This window comes from Sitophilus oryzae, unplaced genomic scaffold (genome assembly GCF_002938485.1).
Source record: "Sitophilus oryzae breed Bouriz unplaced genomic scaffold, Soryzae_2.0 scaffold_562_pilon_pilon, whole genome shotgun sequence".
NCBI lineage: Eukaryota > Metazoa > Arthropoda > Insecta > Coleoptera > Curculionidae > Sitophilus > Sitophilus oryzae.
The window spans coordinates 3,404,826-3,424,646 of NW_022147154.1; the positions used below are offsets into that span (position 1 = coordinate 3,404,826).

A 19,821-nucleotide genomic window follows, 5' to 3' on the forward strand; every position below is an offset into this window, starting at 1 on the left:
GCTTTATTGTAATGGGATGTGAAGATGATCGTACTTCAAACATTCAAAACATGTTTATACGCTTTAAAAATAACCGATCTCAAGTTTAACGTATTATAGCGGTATTCCTGTTGACTCTTGCCAGGAATAAACTACAGGATGACTACGCTAAATCATCACGATAGTGAAACTTCGACGTAACAGTTTTCTTTTAAGAAACTACAATTTGTCCACTTCGTTGTTGTCTTTACAGTTAAATTTGAAACATAAAAAGAGGCGTGTCGGGCCAAGATCGTACGACTATTCAACCTACGATATTCAAAGATATTTTTAAGCAGAACAGCATTAAAATATCGACAATAAAAACACCGATGTCTTTCCTCTTTTCGAAGTCGATCCAAAAATAACCATGCTGAGTAAGTGTGTTGTGTACACGATGGAAAATTAATTATATTCGACCCACCCTGTATGAAATCTCGCAAAATGAAAAACACGATGGAGGGGTGGGGACATAGGCACATCCTGAAAAACATCACATGAATGGAAATTGGTAATTCGCGATTCGCAGTCGTATTTGTAGCTGGCGAAAAAACGTACAGTGATACAAAGAAACATTTTCTTTTGAATTTTCATCGAAAAATTTAGAGAAACCGAAGTGAAAATCTTGGAAAAACGCTTTTTCGAAACTGGAAAGTGTGATTTTTACTGTGAATATTCAGTGAGCAACATGGGAATGATAACTAGAGTTCGTGGCAGATTAAGAAGTCTGCATACGTTGCCCAAGTTAGATGACAAAGATCGTGATGAAAAAATTGCAGAAACAGGTAAAAATTCGTAATTGTTTTAATAATTTTAATGTCAATATTAGTGATCTGAATAATATTAAATTAATTAAGGTATTACAGATATTTAATAATTATTTTTGGTAATATACCTTAAAAGTTGAGCTTTGTGAGCAAAGCCATGACATGTAATTTTGACTTTATGTTGTTCCAGTCAAGTCAATCTTTTATTTATTCATTTTCATAGAAAAACTTTTGTTCAATTTATTTAAAAAGAAATCCGTAAAGTCGGCCCGCAAAATTTCTCCAAAGAAATTTGACGTGTTTGAGTTTTCTAATGTTAAGCGCGGTCCACACGCAACTACTAATCATATGATTTGTTAGCATCGCCAAATTTTGCAAATAAAAAGTACAGACCAAGTTGTGTCTATGTCGCAGGCGTATAGAATTATCCGGCTCTTTGCAAAAATACTAGGCAAATTAGGCCGACTTTTTAAACAAAAGAAGTAATTTTTAGAAAAAGCATATCTATTTTCAGTCACTTTGCAAAAAGCCTAATCAGAATTAGGCATATTAAACAATAACGATATTTTCTGTACAGTTCTGCAAAAAGACTGTAGCTGTTTTCAGTCATTTTACAAAATGCCAAATCAAAGCCAGGCATATTAAAAAATTATCAAAATTTAGTCAGCTATGAGCATGAGCATATAGAATAATTTGTTTAATTATGCTATATTTAATATAATACCATATTTTCCTATACAAAAACAGTAATTTATGTCAAAATTTTATTTTGATTAGACGAAAACAACTTGATCCTTATTTCAATAATTATTTATGAAATAGAGTTCAAGTTGTTTTCGTCTTATATATAATATTAATAAGTAACATAATTTTTAATACAAAATATATTAAATTTTAATATTAATATCTTATTTAATTATTATATTCTGTAATTCGATTCTGTGTACAGGGCTGCTTCTTTGTGAAACTTTGCTTTCCCTTAGAATAAGATGAATTTATATCTTATTAACAGAATTATCACTTTTTGTGCCATTATTTTCTAATTTTGAAAGAGAAGTTCAAGAAAATGTCGTTAAATAAATTTAGGTTAGTTATACTATTGGTTATACCAATCCCGCGTAAAATGTTTTATGCAATAAGACTAGTCCTCATTAGGCATCTTGCAAAGTGACAGAAAACAGATAGGCTCTTTGTAAAATATCCTTCTTTTGTTAAAAACGCCTGCGTTTTATAATAAGCCTAGTGTTTTTGAAAAATGCCGAGTTAAGCTTGATTTTCATGCATCCGTTATACGTTGATACTGTTGATACGATGGTCCGACGGGGTTCTGATTGGTCATAGCGTTTTCGCGCCATTCATCCGTAAATATTTTACTTTAGCCCGTCAATGGATCCGTTCATACGATAACGGACGTTTTGACACTTTTTTGACAAATTTAATCTAACCTTAATAAAAATATAAGTAAAATAGCAAAATCGTTATGGAAACGAAAATATAAAATGACACCAACGTATATCCGATAAACGGAGGCATGAAAATTAATTGGTTATTTTCTAACCAATCAAAGTCTTTAAATTCTACCAATAAAATTAATATCGTATCAACGTATCGTCGGACAACGGATGCATGAAAAGCAAGCTTTATTCGATACGCCTGCGACATCTACATTATAACTATTTGACGTTCAGTTGACAAGTCAAACATCAACAGGCAAGATGGATTCCACGTCTAATTGCTTAAGTAATAAAATTGCAAGTGAACCGGCTGATTGGAGGAATTACTTAATATATTTTGAAGCATACAATTACTGGTTGGATTTAGTCAATCCTTATATCACCTATGTTTATAAGAAAATACAGATTTACAAGAAACCATACTATGATCATTTATCACTGAGAAACAGAAATTTTTCTAAAGTTTGGGAATTTTTTTACCTAATAACAAGCAATTTACTAAGTTGTTTCTGTTTATATATACTTTTAAGTAATTAACAAATACTTGGAATGTTGTTGTTTTTGTTGCTTAAGAATGTCCGTAAATACATTTATTTCAACATTTTCAAATACTTAAGTATTTAGATCAAAATCGTTAAGCAACAATGTATCTAAAAATAGTCTTGGGTATTTATTAAATAATTTACGTTGCAAATATATTTAGAAGAAATTCTAAATAATTAAATATTAGTCTAGGAGGCAGTGAAGATTTTCGGTATTTATTTTCCTAGTAAGGTTAAACATCCCTAGAATAATCCCTTATGTCTACAGGGAATTATGTCAATGATTATATTATACCCTGCTGGCAAGCGAAACCTTGGGTCGGCGTTTACATATGTATAGGAGTGAATCGCTATGGCAATCTAGTAAGTCGGAGAGAGGAAAAATACGTAGTATTTATTACATAATCATTTAATTTGACGCTAGGTTCCATGCGCTTGGAAAAATACTTGCCTTCTGTCTTTATTCAGTACATCTTATTTTACTAAGCGTGGTTGACCGTACTCTTAAAACACACGAAAATCGCCACCCAAGACCAGAAATGCCGACCCTAGTATATACCGGGTGCGTCTTAAAAGTGGCTCACCCCTATAACTTTTTAGATTTGGTATGTTAGTATATGACATAAATTGGGATTGATTGACGTATTCAATTGTTTTTGGTCACTTCCTGTGTCACCGGAAATGACTACAACTTTTGATTTTTAAATGGCACCCTCGGTATATTTTCACTTTATTCCATAGAAAATGTCACTCTGAATAGAATGACATATTACATGTCAACTTTCGACATTTTCTATTTAAAAAGAAATTGTATTTTAAATTTCAATCTAGAGTGCCACGGATGTGTTAAAAACACTAATTTTTAAACATGCAGCCTTGGAAAAATAGATTTGATCGTCTAATGTTTTTACTGTCTTGTCCTGGGCAGTTAAAAGATGCCCAAATCGTATTTTTAATCATATCTCAATGTTTTCAAATAGAACGAGGGTGGCTCATTAGTATATTTGGAAAAAGCATTTTTTTACGAATAATTTGGTACCACACACTTGGTATTTCGAGTCAAATTGTTGTTATGATCCGCATGTTACAATTTCAAATGAACCATATGAGAAAATGTCAAAAGTTGACATATGATATGTCATTTTACTCAAAGTGTCATTTTCTATCGAATGAAGTAAAAAATACCGAGGGTGCCATTTAAAAATCAATCTGTTGTCATTTCCGGTGAAACAGGAAGTGACCGAAGACAATTGAATACGTCAATCAATCCTAATTTATGTCATATACTAACATACCAAATCTCGTTTTTTTATCTGAAAAAATAAAAAAAATATAGGGGTGAGCCACTTTTGCGACGCACCCGGTATATTATTATGTATAGTATATTATTATGTATATATATATTATTAATGTATTATGTATGATATTATGAAAATGCATACTGCACTTTTTTTTTGTTGTGCGGTTAAGAAAAAAAATCGTCTAGGTAATATGTCTGGTAGGTGAAAAATTGGATAAAAATTAGTGAAACCATTGCCCTTATTCTTATTTTCGCAGTCTTAAAAATTTGTCAGATGTTTATATTATAATTACAGCTGCCCGTGGACGTCTGTCAGGTGCGGTAAATTCGGCATGTTCAATTATGCAGGGAATTATTGTAGTCATCTCTACATGTTTTTAGTCTTCATAATTTATGATAAAAGAAGTATTGGTTTAGGGAGAAACTTGAATATAGTCAAAAACGCTTTTCTCAACGTTTTAAGACTTCAGGAATCCAAAAAACATGGTTTTAGCAAAATGTCAGAGTCTGTCATCAAAAAAATTAATTTGCCAATAACTTTATAAATATTAGACACGAGAAAGCTTTTAGTTTTCTACATTTTTACATAGTATTTTCTAAAAAATCGATCTCTTGACTTTATGTTCTATTTCCCTTAGTTTTTGAGTTATAGCAATAAAAATATCTGGTCAAGGTGACTTGTCTTAAACTTCTCATCATGTGTTGGGATCTAGAGCGACTTTTAAATTTTTTTTGAAATAAAAAGTGATTTGCTGTATGTTTCTCGATTTTGCCGTATTGAAAATCACGAAATTGTCAAAAATTTCCCGCGTCGTTACCCGTGTTTTATTATCGTATGTTATCTAAATACGCACGTGCGGCTTCATCACTTCATTTCTATGAAATTATAATATTTTTTTTTGGCATGTGGCAAATTCTCAAATCTGGGAAAATAAGAGCAAAAATTTTGAAATTTTTGCAATTTTCAAGATGCCGCGCTGCCAGACTCATTTGCCAATTTCGTAAATCTGCCACACTTGCTTTTAATTATAGTTTCTGATAGTATCAAATGATACGTTAAATTTCAAGTTCTTACAAAATTCAATTCAGTCTTTACAAACAATTCAGTCTTTACAAAAATGACTTGACTTGATAGAAAATGAATTAAGTCAAAGACTTAAAACTTAAGTCATTTGAACTTTATATTGAAATTGATTTAAAACTTAAATCATTTTGATTTTAGAATTGACTTGAGACTTATTAAGTCTTTTTAAAACTGACTTGTTGCAGCTCTGTGTGCCAGACTATTATTTCCATTAATAAAATGATTATACTAGGGAAATAAGTCTACTGTATTTTAACATTGAAAATGTTTCTGTTATCCTATATAAGGGAGCCCAAATCGAATTAAAATGCTACATTTGCCACACCATGACGTCATATATACAAGGGTATAGGAAATCTCGGCGCAGCGGCGGCAGTCGGCCAGCGCGCGCAGAAACCATTACATCGCTAATTGTTTATTGATATATCTTTATTAGTTTAAAAGCAAAAAATATGGGGTTTGCTTTGATACATTGTCAAGACATAAGCGAAACTTTTAAATTGTTTCTTTTTTTCATTTAGGCCTTCGTTTTTCGTTAAATGAAAGTTATATTAAAAAAATCTATTTTAAACCAAATTTTCGCATGATTGAAATGATTAATCATGTTTAAAGTTTTTTTGTCATAAGCGCTAATGGAAATGTTTTTTGTAAATAATTATAAAAAATTACTCCCTACGAAGACTTTATTGTGTACTGGATCAAAAAATAAGTATTTGTTTTCTCTATACGGTGGTATTAATATATCGATTTTTGATGATAGTGCCCTTTTACCCTGTCTAATTTTGTACTACTTTCGGAATAAGGGTCCCCATATCATGTACTGTACTTCCATCCCTGAAAAATTCAGCTTGTGACACGGAAGTGAGAGGTAACGTCAAAATAAGCTTTAATCTAGGCACTCGAGGTATATTCTACCTAGACAGTAGCTGAACTAGCTGACCGTAGTAATTAATTTGTTATCCGATAAGTAATTGTCATTATATAAGTTTAATCATCTTATACCTCCTATAACGGTAGGTTTTGGATTTTTCCCTGATTGATTTGTTAAACAAAAATATACTGGGCATATAAATGTCTGTTACAGGTTAATTCGTTAAAGAAATATGTTACACCCATATTATTTTAATAATAATAGTATAATAGCAATGGCTATATTATGTTATAACACATACATATGTATTGAATGTACTTATTTTAACCAATGCATTGTTTTGTTTTTTTAATCTCACAAATAAGAAATGTTTTATAGTTTTTATTTTAAAAAACAGTGATTATACAATTTATTTACACCCCTTACACTGTTTTCTGTGAGGGGTGTAACCAAGAGTATATTTCGTAACCTCTTACGATATAAGAGGGCACAAAGTGTTTTATTACTTAATGCTTAAAATTTAATAATATATTTGTACATAAAATAGAATAGATTAGAAAGTCAATTAATTAATATTGACGTAATTACTAAATAAGTACAAGATTTTTTTTCTAATTATTTTAGTGTATTTTTAGTCACCTAATTATAAAGGAGAGATATCCAACCATTGCATTATTTTACTCGCAAATAAATGTTTTATGGTTTTTATTATAAAACAACGATTAATTTATTATACACCCCTTAACCCAAACACTCCAAGGAGGATATTTCGTGACCCCTTATTTAAAGTGGACAAGCTTTATTAGTCAATGTTTTATAATTACCCAGCGTCTTTAATAAAAATCTAATGTAATTTTTCATAGAAATGATCTGACATAAAAGCAAATTTTATCAAAAACTTTTGATTATCTACAAGGAGTAAACCGCTTACAAATGTCTGTATACTAATGCCAAAGTAATGCCAAAAATACAAATTAAATACCAAAATTTCTCATATAATGCCCCACTAATGCCAAGCTGATTCCAATATAATACCACTAATACCACGAATAATATGTAACACATTTGTTTCACGAATTAACCTGTAACAATACTGGTAGGTACGTGCACAGATTTTTTCCTAGGTAACTTAAAAGTCGTTAAAAAGTCTAATTAACAAACTACATTATAAGGAAAATAATGCACAAGTAATACCATTAAAATTTTAGCGTTTTTAACTCGTGTAACATATTTCTTTAACGAATTAACCTGTAACAATAGTGGTAGGTACGCGCACAGATTTTTTCGCTAGGTAACTTATTAAGTCGTTAAACAGGCATATGAAAGCTATAACAACATAGGTAACTAATATTTATAATTTAATTCGAGTTTTAATCTCAAATAATAAATGTTTTTACTGGTGTATTTCTGAAGTGATCATTATTAAAAGTAGATATTCTTCAAGTTATGCGAAGTAATAAGTAATGTTTCCGGTGAGACCGCGTATATGTCACCGGATTCTGGTTAGTATAAAGACTTTTTCTATAGAAAGAGTTTTTTTATGTTTTCCTTTCAAAATGAGACTAACTTCTTCTTATTCTTTTAAATATTACAGTGTTTCTTTTTCCTAAAACGTTATACTTAATTTTCGCTTAAAATTAAAAAATCACAAATGGTGGAAAATATACGTTATTGAATAAAGTTTATACAAATCACTTTACCATAACAAAAAAGTAAAAACATGTCATGGCGGAAGATATTCAGGTGGCATTTCACACATTTATCTTAAAATCGAGATTAAAATAATAAACTTGCGTAACATGTTATACACGAGATAGAAAGTTTCAGAATCGATTAATACGCAATACGCTACGCAGTCAACTTGTTCCTATGCGCGGATGAGCGTCTTCAAGACTCTTCCTTCGGCCAGGGTCACGACGCCGCCGAAGAGGAATCGGCCTACGTTTGGCTAAACAGGCTGGACACGGTGGAGTACGATATTGGCGAGTCTGAATATTTATAAAAATTTGCAAAGTAAAATATGTTGGAAAAATAATTAATCCATACATATATAAAAGCTCAAAGAGTTTTTGTTGCATCCATCCCGCCGAAACCGCTTTTACCAATCTTGATGATTCTTTTTTTAAATGAAAGGTATATATGTGTAGATTTGTTATGAAGTATTTTTATAGTGCTTAATGGCTATTTCTTTGTGTAAAACGACTAAATACTAAAACATACCTGAAAAACACCTACACACACAATACCTCCAGAAATAAATTATTTGTCATTGTCAGTGGTGTGTCAGTTAGATTATATAATACGTTTTTAGATATTTTAGAGTGAGTTCATGCCGCCAGCTTTAGATACATAAATATTAGCACAAAGGTTCGTTTAAACGACATTAGTGAATTAACTACACAAAGCGATTTTAGGAAATTCATCCTCTTAGAGAGTAAAATTATCTCGGAACAGTTTGTTGTATGAAAATTCCTTACTATTTGGTCTAGAAGAATGAAATCCTACAAAAAGAATTAGAAGAAATTTTTGAAATTCATCAACCAAATGGGTAAAGTTAGTAAAAATTTATATAAAACTTGGTGACCTCTGGATTATACACATAAAAATTGGCACAAAGGTAAAGCGAATTTATGAAATTTATACCCTTAGGGAGTAGAATAAGGAATGAAAGTTTGCTGTACGAAAATGCAATACTATAACATTATAAACCAGACAGTATAAAATTTTATACAAGGGTTTATTTAGTGACATCATAACGAAATATATCTTCCTCAATTATCCTTCAAAGAATAAAAAATAACCTATAAAGAGAGTATTAGTGCTCTTAATAAAGACTACAAGTTGTATAACATAAATTTCTACGACCGGTCTACCTAGTGGTCTGCAGCATCGCCTTGTGGTGCAAACGTGGGCCTGTTAATCTGTGACGTGACGCACAACAGCCAAGAAAAACAGAAGCGTGGCTAAGAATTTAGTAATTTAAAAAAAGTCTTTTAGATACAGTAGTAGGTATTAAAAAGTTTTGTGTTTAAATGGGGTTTGCCTTTAACAGTTAAAAAATTATATCGTAAAGTGTAACTTTCCGTAAGAATTCTTTATCTGTAATTGATCATGATCTGTCATCATGTTAACCTGATGTTTTGTATGTTATTTTGTTTTTTTCGAGGTTTTTTTGCTTGTTTTACGGATAGGTGCGATCGCATAATTATTATTGATAATGTTTTATTTAATGTTAACACTACTACTTTTTCAGTGAATCTTTAAATCTGTTGTTTTTTGTTAAGTTCGTTAATTAAACATATGTATGTAATACACTCATATTAACACTAATCATATTTTTACGTTTTTATTCATCATTTTCAATGCCCCCCCCGGTTGCATCTTTGTAAAGGACTGTGAATTTTTTTTCTATTGTGTTGACCCATCCGAAAATTTTAGCCAGACTGACAAATTGTCATTTTTAATGTCATTATCCGAACAAACTATTAGTACATATGTATTCACCCACTGGGAAAATAAGTACAAAAAAAATTAGTGCCTCCTGGACTATATGAATAATGCAAAATAAAAAGACTAAAGTAGCAATAATTAACTGTGACAGAAGACAGTATACATACCTAATATAAAATGTGGATTAAAGAAATATTGTCCGAGGCAATTAAACCCCAAAAATAATTGTTATTTTTTGTTGATCGAAACCTTTGGAATATATAAATGAAGCAAATGCTATAACAAAAATAATGTAAGAAATAACGAATCTAAGTAAACGTAATTAGTATTGAACTAAATATTGCCTATCGACACTCTAACTGCGCATGATAATGGACAAAAACAAGGAACTATTCTATTGTTTATAAACGTTTTCTGGATTATTGACAGAATCTATCTGAAAGCCGCGATTAGCTGGATGTAAAAATATTGTCTAAGTAAACTCATTTCGAACGAAATTTAAACAATTTAACAGTTGTTTTCGATCAATAATATTAACCTGGTGTTGATGCACCTCATACTTGAAAATATTTACTCAAACCTCTATTAAATTATTTGTTCTAAATAAAGTATTTTTAACAAATAGATTAGTTTAGATTTGATAACGTATTAGAAATGGGCCGTACATTCAATGATATCGATTTTTTAGAACGGCTTCGAATGTTCAATATAAATTGATCAAAGAAAAAATCGATACAAGGAATGTTTATAACTTTATGTGCTACTGGTTGAATGTATAATATATATATATATATATATATATATATATATATATATATATATATATATATATATATATATATATATATATATATATATATATATATATATATATATATATATATATATATATATATATATATATATATATTGAACATGTATATGCATATACTTTTAGCAGCGGCGTAGCGTGGGGTCAATACAAGGGGATATAATAAGTAACTCCAATTTTACTAACGCAATAAAGTTTTTTCCTTTTTTTTTCAAGTCTTTAATTTTGAAGTTACAAAAATAAAATATACAAAAAATTTAACAGGTTAAAAAAATAATCAAACCAGTTTTAAAAAGAACTAAATCTAGCTAAAAAACAAATTTGCTAACGTATTCTGTTAGATAAAATAGACAAGGCCAACAAAAAAGTTTATTGAGTGCCTTACAACCACATTACCAGTGTTTACTTTTATAAACATTTTCACTAAAATTTCACACGACTTTAATTTAATATTCTATAATACTTTAATATTCAAAATATGCTTTAGAGGTTTTTAATTTAGCTTCTTCAATAGTTTTTAATTTTTCTGAATACACCATAGAACTGAAGGATGATTGCAAAATTATTTCTATTTTACCCCTGCACTCAGAATCGGTCAACGCGACGCGCGACTATATTTTTTATTTTATACTGCGAACGAGATGTGTTTAAAAAGCCGCATCACCCACCGACTAAAACAGCGAATGGGAGACGTAATCGCAGCCGGAAAGTTCGCTGACCCCAGCTCGCGTTCGGCGGCGTTCAAGATGTAGCGAAAACAGTCGCATCCTCGCGTTGGCGCTGGTAGAGATATTTTTATTTTTAGCGTTTAGTGTAGGTCTTAGACCAAGATAATTAAATAATTAAAATTGAATTTAATTATTTGAATAAATTTGCTGAGAATCTTAATTTACTATATTATGAGATCTCAGTGACTTTTTTAAATAAAAACGTACTAAGCACAATATTTTGAAGGGATGCGACGCATCCCCCGCATCGATGGACTTTTAGCACGCTGACTTTTATAACAATATACCAGTAAAAATAATAAATTCTCGTCTGTTTACGATAATAATTTTTTAAATATATTTCTTAAATTTTCAGATGCTCCTCATAATTTGATCAATTCGTATCGAAATATTGTTTTCCTTCGATTTGATACGAGAATCAACAATTAGTCATTTTCTTAATATAGAGAAAAAGAAATGCAATATGAAAATAGTACCACTGAACAATAACATAATTAGAACGAAAAGGAAACCGTCTGTCAGACAAGGTCAATATTCTGTATAAAATTTTATTTACTCATTCTTTACTCTACTCGAAGGAGAAATGAAGTGATAAATCAGACATTTTGTCTAGAATATCTTTGCCGGTAATGCCAGATTCTGCAAATGCTTATTTGAATGTAAAAAAATCACTGAGACACAACTGTCACTGTCATGTATCCTCCAGTTGGATGGACTATACCGGGTGCATCTCAAAAGTGGCTTACCCCTAAAACTTTTTTATTTTTTTCAGATAAAAAAACGAGATTTGGTATGTTAGTATATGACATATATTGGGATTGATTGACGTATTCAATAATTTTCGGCCACTTCCTGTTTCACCGGAAATTACTACAACTTTTGATTTTTAAATGGCACTCTCGGTATTTTTTACTTTATTCAATCGAAAATGACACTTTGAATATAATGACATATCATAAGTCAACTTTTGACATTTTTGCATATGGTTTATTTGAAATTGTAACATGCGGTTCATAACGATAATTTAACACGAAACACCAAGTGTGTGGTACCAAATTATTCGCAAAAAAAACTTTTTCCAAATATGTTAATGAACCACCCTCGTTCCATTTGAAAAAATTAAGTTATGATTAAAAATGCGATTGGAGCATCTTTTAAGCGGCCTGCATAAGATACTAAAAATATTAGACGATCAAATCTATTTTTCCAAGGCTCCTAGATTAAAAATTAATGTTTTTAACACCATGCCATGGCACTCTAGATTGAAATTTAACATACAATTTTTCTAAGCGAAGATGTCAAAAGTTGACATATGATACATTCTCGAGTATCATTTATCGAATAAAGTAAAAAAATACCGAGGGTACCATTTAAAAATCAAAAGTTGCAGTAATTTCCGGTGAAACAGGAAGTGACGGAAAAGAATTGAATACATCAATCAATACTAATGTATATCATACACTAACATACCAAATCTCGTTTTTTTATCTAAAAAAATAACAAATTTATAGAAGTAAGCCACTTTTGAGACACGTTGTTTTTTTCTTCCAGTTTGGTTTGCTCTGTATTTTTTAAGATAATTATTTTAAATCAGGAACTAAATCGATTTTTAGCGTGGGTCCAATAATATTCCAGTTGGAATCTCACTGGAACACTTGCGATCCACTAAATAACATAAATGTTCGTTTTAACGGCTCTATTTTTAGCTAGTTATTCTAATAGAGGCGACGATCTGCTCTAAAGCGGAGTGCTGTCCGACTTCAATATTTATGCCATTAATATTAATTCAACCAGAAAAATCTAGCGAGAGAACATTCACGAAGCCCGTTACAGCCGCCTAGAAAAGATAGGTAATAGGTCAAATAAAAATTAGAGAAATTGGCCAGCGAAGATGGGGCGGGCGTCTATTCTAACTTATTTCAACAGACATTTTTTAAAAGTGCAGCGAAAAAACGAGTTTTAATTATTTCCTATCATCGATAAATCTGACGAATATGATTTCAATAAGTTTTTAATTTATTTTTTGGCTTTTCAGTTTGTCTGCTGTCCATTTTATTTCTACTACCCTACTGTTCGAGAGGCCATGTACCACTCTTAGTTAGTCTTGGTGGGTGGTTCGTTACAACCTACTCTTTTCTGGTACTGCCTCTTCTCATATCAGCCAATTACAAGTACCCAGTGCGATGGTTGAGAAGTATCAGAGAGAACATTCCTCGTAAGTATTGAATATTTTGTTTACAAAACTTCCAAAGTTCAGTAAATTTACATACCAGATAGACGAACAATATTATAAACTACAAGTATTTATAAAATTGGATTTATTGGAATATCTCCAAAGAAAATTTGAAAAAGTCATAAATACAGAGTAATAATGGTAATAATAGAGAAATAAATGCAAGTACCTATTAACTGGTAGAATATAGTTCGACTTCAGAAACACAAAAATTGTTGTTATTTTCAAATTAACTGATATTATTAATAATAAAATTCTTAACAAATATTGCAGCTTGTTTTATCATCATATGACAACGTATTTTTCAGTCATATTAAGTGTATAAATTCTTGTTCATTTGACAATACAGGGCGTAAGCTGTTTGCAGACGGTTCTCAAAATGTTAAAATCATTTAAAAAAATATGGTTTAAGAAAAGTATATCTCGGTTATTTTAAATTTATTTGATAAATGGCAAATAGAAATTATATTTCCTTAAAACACTTGAATTTACTTTTATTATTACCTTATACTGGGTCGCTGTTATGTATGTAAACGGTCGATTATTTGGTAAAATATACAAGGTACCGAAAAAAATTAAATACAAAAATTATAGGGGTTTTAAATGTCTATTGGCGAGTAATAAATTTATGTATACAGGGTCGGTCATAAAGTCGTGGCACATCAAAGTTTCATTTTTTTTAAATAGAACCCCCTGTATATTATTGCATATTTCAATTCTTCCCTCAATTTTAAGAAAAAATCGAAATACACACAATCTACCTCAAACCAACCGTTTCCGAGTTATTGACTTTTGAACATATCACTTAACAATTTGATTTAATTTCGATATGTTCAGTTTCATTTAATGATGCCATTCTTCCAAAACTATGATACTGTTGTAATGGATTTTTAAATGCCTATTAGCTACTAGTAAATTTAAGTATACAGGATCGGTCATAAAGTTGTGGCACATCAAATTTTATTTTTTTAATTGAACCCCCATGTATATTATTGCGTATTTTAATTCTTTCTTTTTTTTAAACAATAATCGTAATACACAATGTACATAAATTGAAGAATTGGAATGTTAAACGAAAAGTTTGTAATTTCTAGGCTTGATATAATCTCATTTTATACATCTATAAATGCTAATTTGACAACCAACGTCAAATATTATTAAGATTAAGTATCACAGTTTCCGCAGAATTGCATCTTTAAAGGAAACTGAACATATCGAAATTAATTAAATCATATTGTTTAAGCGATATTTTCAAGTCAATAACTCGGAAACGGTTGGTTTGAGGTACATTGTGCATATTTCGATTTTTGCTTAGAATTGAAGGAAGAATTGAAATATGCAATAATATACAAGGGGTTCTATTTAAAAAATAAAACTTTAATGTGCCACGACTTTATGACCAACCCTGTATACTTAAATCTATTACTCGCTAATAGATATTTAAAAATCCTATATATAATTTTTATGTTTAACTTTTTACGGTATCTTCTATATTTTAACTAATAATTGACAATTTCCATACATAACAGCGACCCTGTATACAATATACATAGGTTGTATACCGTTATACCGCATGAGTCGTAAATAAATGCAAATATTTTCAGGTCTGATGTATTTTTACATTTTATCCCAGAAACTATGATGGCTTTTATCGCAAAAAAAATGTGATGTTTGAAAATTTCTATTTATTTTTTAAATTTTAAATTAAAAAATATATCAATTATTTTAAAAAGATGGCCACATAGATAGTAGATAAGATGGGAACGAAAAACACTACAAATCGAGTGAAACTGAAAAAAAATCGGCTATTTTGGGCATCATTTGTAAAACAGCAAAGAGAAAATATATTTCTTTTATCGAAATGGACCAGCCGTGAAAATAGTTGTATTTATTTAAGACTAACCCTGTATACATATGCATGATCAACAAAAGAAAAAATGGCGCATAATTTTACATATGAAATGACAGCGATCTTCATTTCAAAGCCATATCGCTGAGGCATCAAATTATTGTATTTCACCCGTCGCAAAAAAATTCTACGATTTTCTTTTTAATTATATATGGTTTCATGTTATTGATCTTAAAGATTTTGAATTTTCAGTTAGTATAAAAAAACTCTAAAATATTTTCGAATAAATATTGCTATAACAAAATTTTACTTACCCTTTCACGGTTGACCGGAGAAGGACAAGAGCTACTGTGAGGAAGTTACATGGAAAACCGAAGTTTTATAGTCATAGGACACCCCCGATATATCTTCTCCTTAATTGCTGATTTTTTAGAGCTTGCATTACCATATTTTAATTAGAAACACAAATAAAATATGGGACGCTAAAATACCCACCCCAAGTCCTTGAGCACTTATCAAAAGTCCACCATCCGGGTTAAAAAACAATTTTTTTAGGCTCTTGAGTGATGAGGGATTATTTTTAACTTAATCTGAACAGCATATTTTGGTATTATAATAAGGTTTTCTTATTTTTAACGTGAAGTGTCTTTTTCTTATAAAAAATAGCGTCTGAAATTAATAATTGGATATAGTAACACAATAGAATAAAGGATTATACCATATGATAAAAAAAAGTATACAGTGGGCCTGGAAATTACGATCGCTAATATTAACTACACTCAAAACTACACACAAAAATTTTTGGTCAATTTTAAAGTGTTATATTTCTGTTAATTTTAGCCCTAATTTCATGACTTTTTTAGCAAGTTGTATATAACTATATCACCTTTATTTCGTAAGCTCAGTTTTTTATAAACTAGTATTTTTCATATTATACAGGGTTAATCAAGGGCTTGTTTATTTACCTTAATTTTAAAACACCCTCTGCAATAATTTAGTGTGTAAAATTTCCTAAAATATAATTTTACGGTCAGAACCATGTCTGCTGAGCATTTTGTTTTTTGGATCATGTCAATGTAGAATGTAGAATGTTTAGGAGGGGAGTTAATCACCGCGACCTTATACATCTATTGTGTGTGGTCAGTGATAAGGTGTTCTGGTATTTCCCCATTTTCCCCACAAAATCTGTTTAATAGATGGAGTGAAGCTATTTCCCGACCCTCCTTTAGAAGGGCAGGAAATATCCCATCTATTCCTGCTGTTTTATAAGGCTGAAAGGTGTCAATAGCCCATTTCAGTTTTTGTTCCGTTATTACTAGCTTGGCCGTCTCCCTGTCTTCCCTGCGAGGATTGTGGGGTTCGGTCGGAGCTACTTGCGTATCAATAGATATGCTACCTGGAAAGTGTGTATGATCATGTCAATACATGCCTTGGTTAATTTTTAAGAGCGAAATGAACTTGCCACAAACAATTTGCAATTTTTGCAATTGCAAGTTATTTTTCAATATGACAAGGGGGCTTTGATGATTATTGTGAACTATATACTATTATGAACTGCCCATCACGTTTGACGTTTGGGATATGCTTGACAGGAGGGTTAGAGGTCGCAAAGCGGTACCAGCTTCATTAAATGTACTTTGCTTGGTCCTTAAAGAAGAATGGGAAAACATATCGCAATATGATATATGCAGCCTCAATGACAGTATGAACGGACCTATACAGTTATAGTAGCCAAGGGACGTGATACAAAGTATTAGGCTATTTTTTACAATTTTTTTTCTGTTTGTATACTTGCGTATTACAGGTGTTTTCTTTAATATCATAAGCTCTGGTTATCGTTATTAATGTCTATTAAAACTAGGACTGTATCGTTAGTCTTTAACGTTTTTTTTAATTTAGTATAGGGTATCCAATGCAGTTTAATATGACGTTATGACAATAGTCACCAAAACCATCTCGTCATATTAAAAAATTACATAAAAAAGTAATGATAATTAAAAAAATTGCAAATTGATCGTTATCGATTCATTTCGCTCTTAAAAAATAACCAAAGCATGTATTGACGTGAATGAAAAAACAAAATGCTCAGAAGTCTTGGTTTTGACCGTAAAATTATATTTTAGGAAAATTTACACACGACGTGTTTTAAAGTTAGGGTAAAAAAACAACCCCTCGATTAACCCTGTATAATATGCAAAATACTAAAGTGAGATACTACCTAATAAAAAGGTGAGTTTGCGAATTAAAGTTGATATAATTATATACAGCTTGCTAAAAAAATAATGAAAATAGGGCTAAAAACACCAAAATATAACACTTTAAAGTTGACCAAAAATTTCTCCGTTGCGTTTTTTCTGCATCTGAGTGTATATAATTTTATATATAAAATGACATCGATCTTCGTTTCAAAGTCATCTCTGATGCCATTTCTGTGTTCATCATATTCTCATAGTTTCATAGCATAGTTTACAGAAATAATTTTAATTCTGTAAACTTTGGTATGGTATAAGCTACATAGCTATTATGCAATAAATAAAAGGATGTCAGTTGAATTACACATATATAAAAATATTATAGTAAATTATGAAAGGGCGACAAAAATTAATGAGTTTAGTTGTGAGACAGTAAAAATAAAAGTTTATTAAGAAATCAAGAGAGCATCTCAATGGAACGAACAACAGCATGATTGTTTTAAGACATGATGTTACTTTTACTTTTCCTTATACATACTACGATGTAGTATAATCTGATCAACGAGTCAGGGAATCTGGGACGGTTTTACAGAGGGTAGTTCTCCAGTTGCAATATCAGTCGTACCAAAGTTTATGGCACGAATGGTTGTCCTCTCGGTGCACTCAGTGATGAGGTGTTCTGGTGTTTCCCTATTTTTCTCCACAGAATCTGCATTCGCCGTTTTTCCTTAGCTTCAATCGATTGAGGTGTTCATAGCGGAGACAGTATCCCCTTATATAATCAAAAACCCCGTGACAATCCGAAGATTGTTCTTACTTTAATAGTCTTTAAACACTTCTTCGAGTATCTTAGACCGTTGCAGGATTCCCATTCCAGATTACGGATGGAATCTTCCAAGTTCTTTAGTTCCGCTTTTATTTGGTATCCACTTGGGAAGCAGAACGGTTCTGATCATTTGCTTTCTCATTACCTTTCCCTTGGTTAGCTGGCATCCAGATTAGGAGGACTTTTTTTCTTTGCCTAATTTGTTCAGCTTCTCAGTGCATTCTTTGACCAACTTTGAATTGATTGATACTGAGTTGATCGCTGCTTGACTATCAGATAAGATGGCTATTTCCTGTTTCCGATAGTTCCTATCTAAGATTAAGTTGTACGTATCTTTTAATAGCGTAGGTTAAAATAACAGAAAGTTTAATTTATCTCTGAACTAAAATAACAAACACAACAGACATGGACAATGGACAGGCTATCTCTTCCTGGTAAAATTTAGGGTATCTTAGATCTTAGATATCTGAGAGATTAACGCAAAATAGAAACGAAATTTATGTTTATAGCGAATTTACAACGGAATTAATAGAACATTATCTATCTTGTGCAAGAGGCACCTTGCAGGTATACATTTAATTCTCTATATGCTGAAAGAAATTGCTAACCAAAAAGCTTGGATTCACTGGATAATTTTGGAAGTTAATCCATGAAAAAAATAGAGTAAACAATTTGGAAACATAATTAAGATAGGTTTATTAAATAAAGAGTCGCTGATATGTATGGGAACGGTCGATTATTGGGTAAAATATACAAGGTACCACAAAAAGTTAAATACAAAGTTATAGGGTTTTTAAATGTCTATTAGCTAGTAGTAAATTTAATTATACCCGGTCGGCCAAAAAGTTGTGGCACAACAAAATTTACTTTTTTTAAATGCCCCTGTATATTTTTGCATATTTCAATTCTTCCTTCAATTTTAAGCATACTCGTAATACACATAATGTACCTAAATTCAACCATTTCCGAATTATGAAGTTTTGATTATGAAATATTAAACAATTTTTTTTGTAATTTCCAGACTTGATATATAATCTCATTTTAAACATCTAAATGAAATCAAACACATCTTAATTAATTAAATCGAATTGTTGATATTTTCAAAAGTCAATGCTTCGAAAACGGTTGGTCTGAGGTACGTTGTATACAGGGTGGCGCACTTCATTCGCCTTGGTTGATGGGGGAGGCAATGTGCACAATTTAAAATTATTTTGAAATATACAGGGTGTCTCAGAACTAAGATTCATATCAAAGTTATATTTTTTATTATGGAACACCCGATATTTTATTTCATTTTTGAATTCTTGGGCCCAAAAAAGGCATTTATTATAAGGGTTAAATATGTTTAAAATTATTAGTTTGTGAGATATTTAAAGATATTTAAATATGCATGCTACAAGAGAATTGATTATCAACACCCTGTACATTACTTTTCAGAATTAATTTTTGTGCTGAGTTTAAAGGTAAAGAAATAAACTTTACTGAAAAATGTTATTGTTTCCTTAAAATTATACAGGGGTACCAAAACTTAGTGACCTATTTTACGGATATATTTTACATAAAAACTTTGTTATTCCAAATGGAATACCCTGTATTTTTTTAGTTAAATCGAAGCAGATTGAAAGGCTCTGTCAAACTATATTAGGGTTTCCTATACCTATCTATCTCAGATTTTGAATAAAATGCGATTTTTAAA

At 30.7% G+C, this 19,821-nt stretch overlaps 1 protein-coding gene across 1 annotated transcript in view; it reads left to right on the top strand.

The window, feature by feature from the left end:
• The first annotated feature begins 509 nt into the window (after positions 1-509).
• Positions 510-19,821, top strand: part of LOC115887304 — a 28,283-nt gene continuing 8,971 nt past the window's right edge. The window contains exons 1-2 of the mRNA XM_030906697.1: positions 510-803; positions 13,061-13,240. Of these exons, the coding sequence (XP_030762557.1) occupies positions 707-803; positions 13,061-13,240 (277 nt within the window). The 5' untranslated portion in view covers positions 510-706. The remainder of the gene's footprint in view (positions 804-13,060; positions 13,241-19,821) is intronic.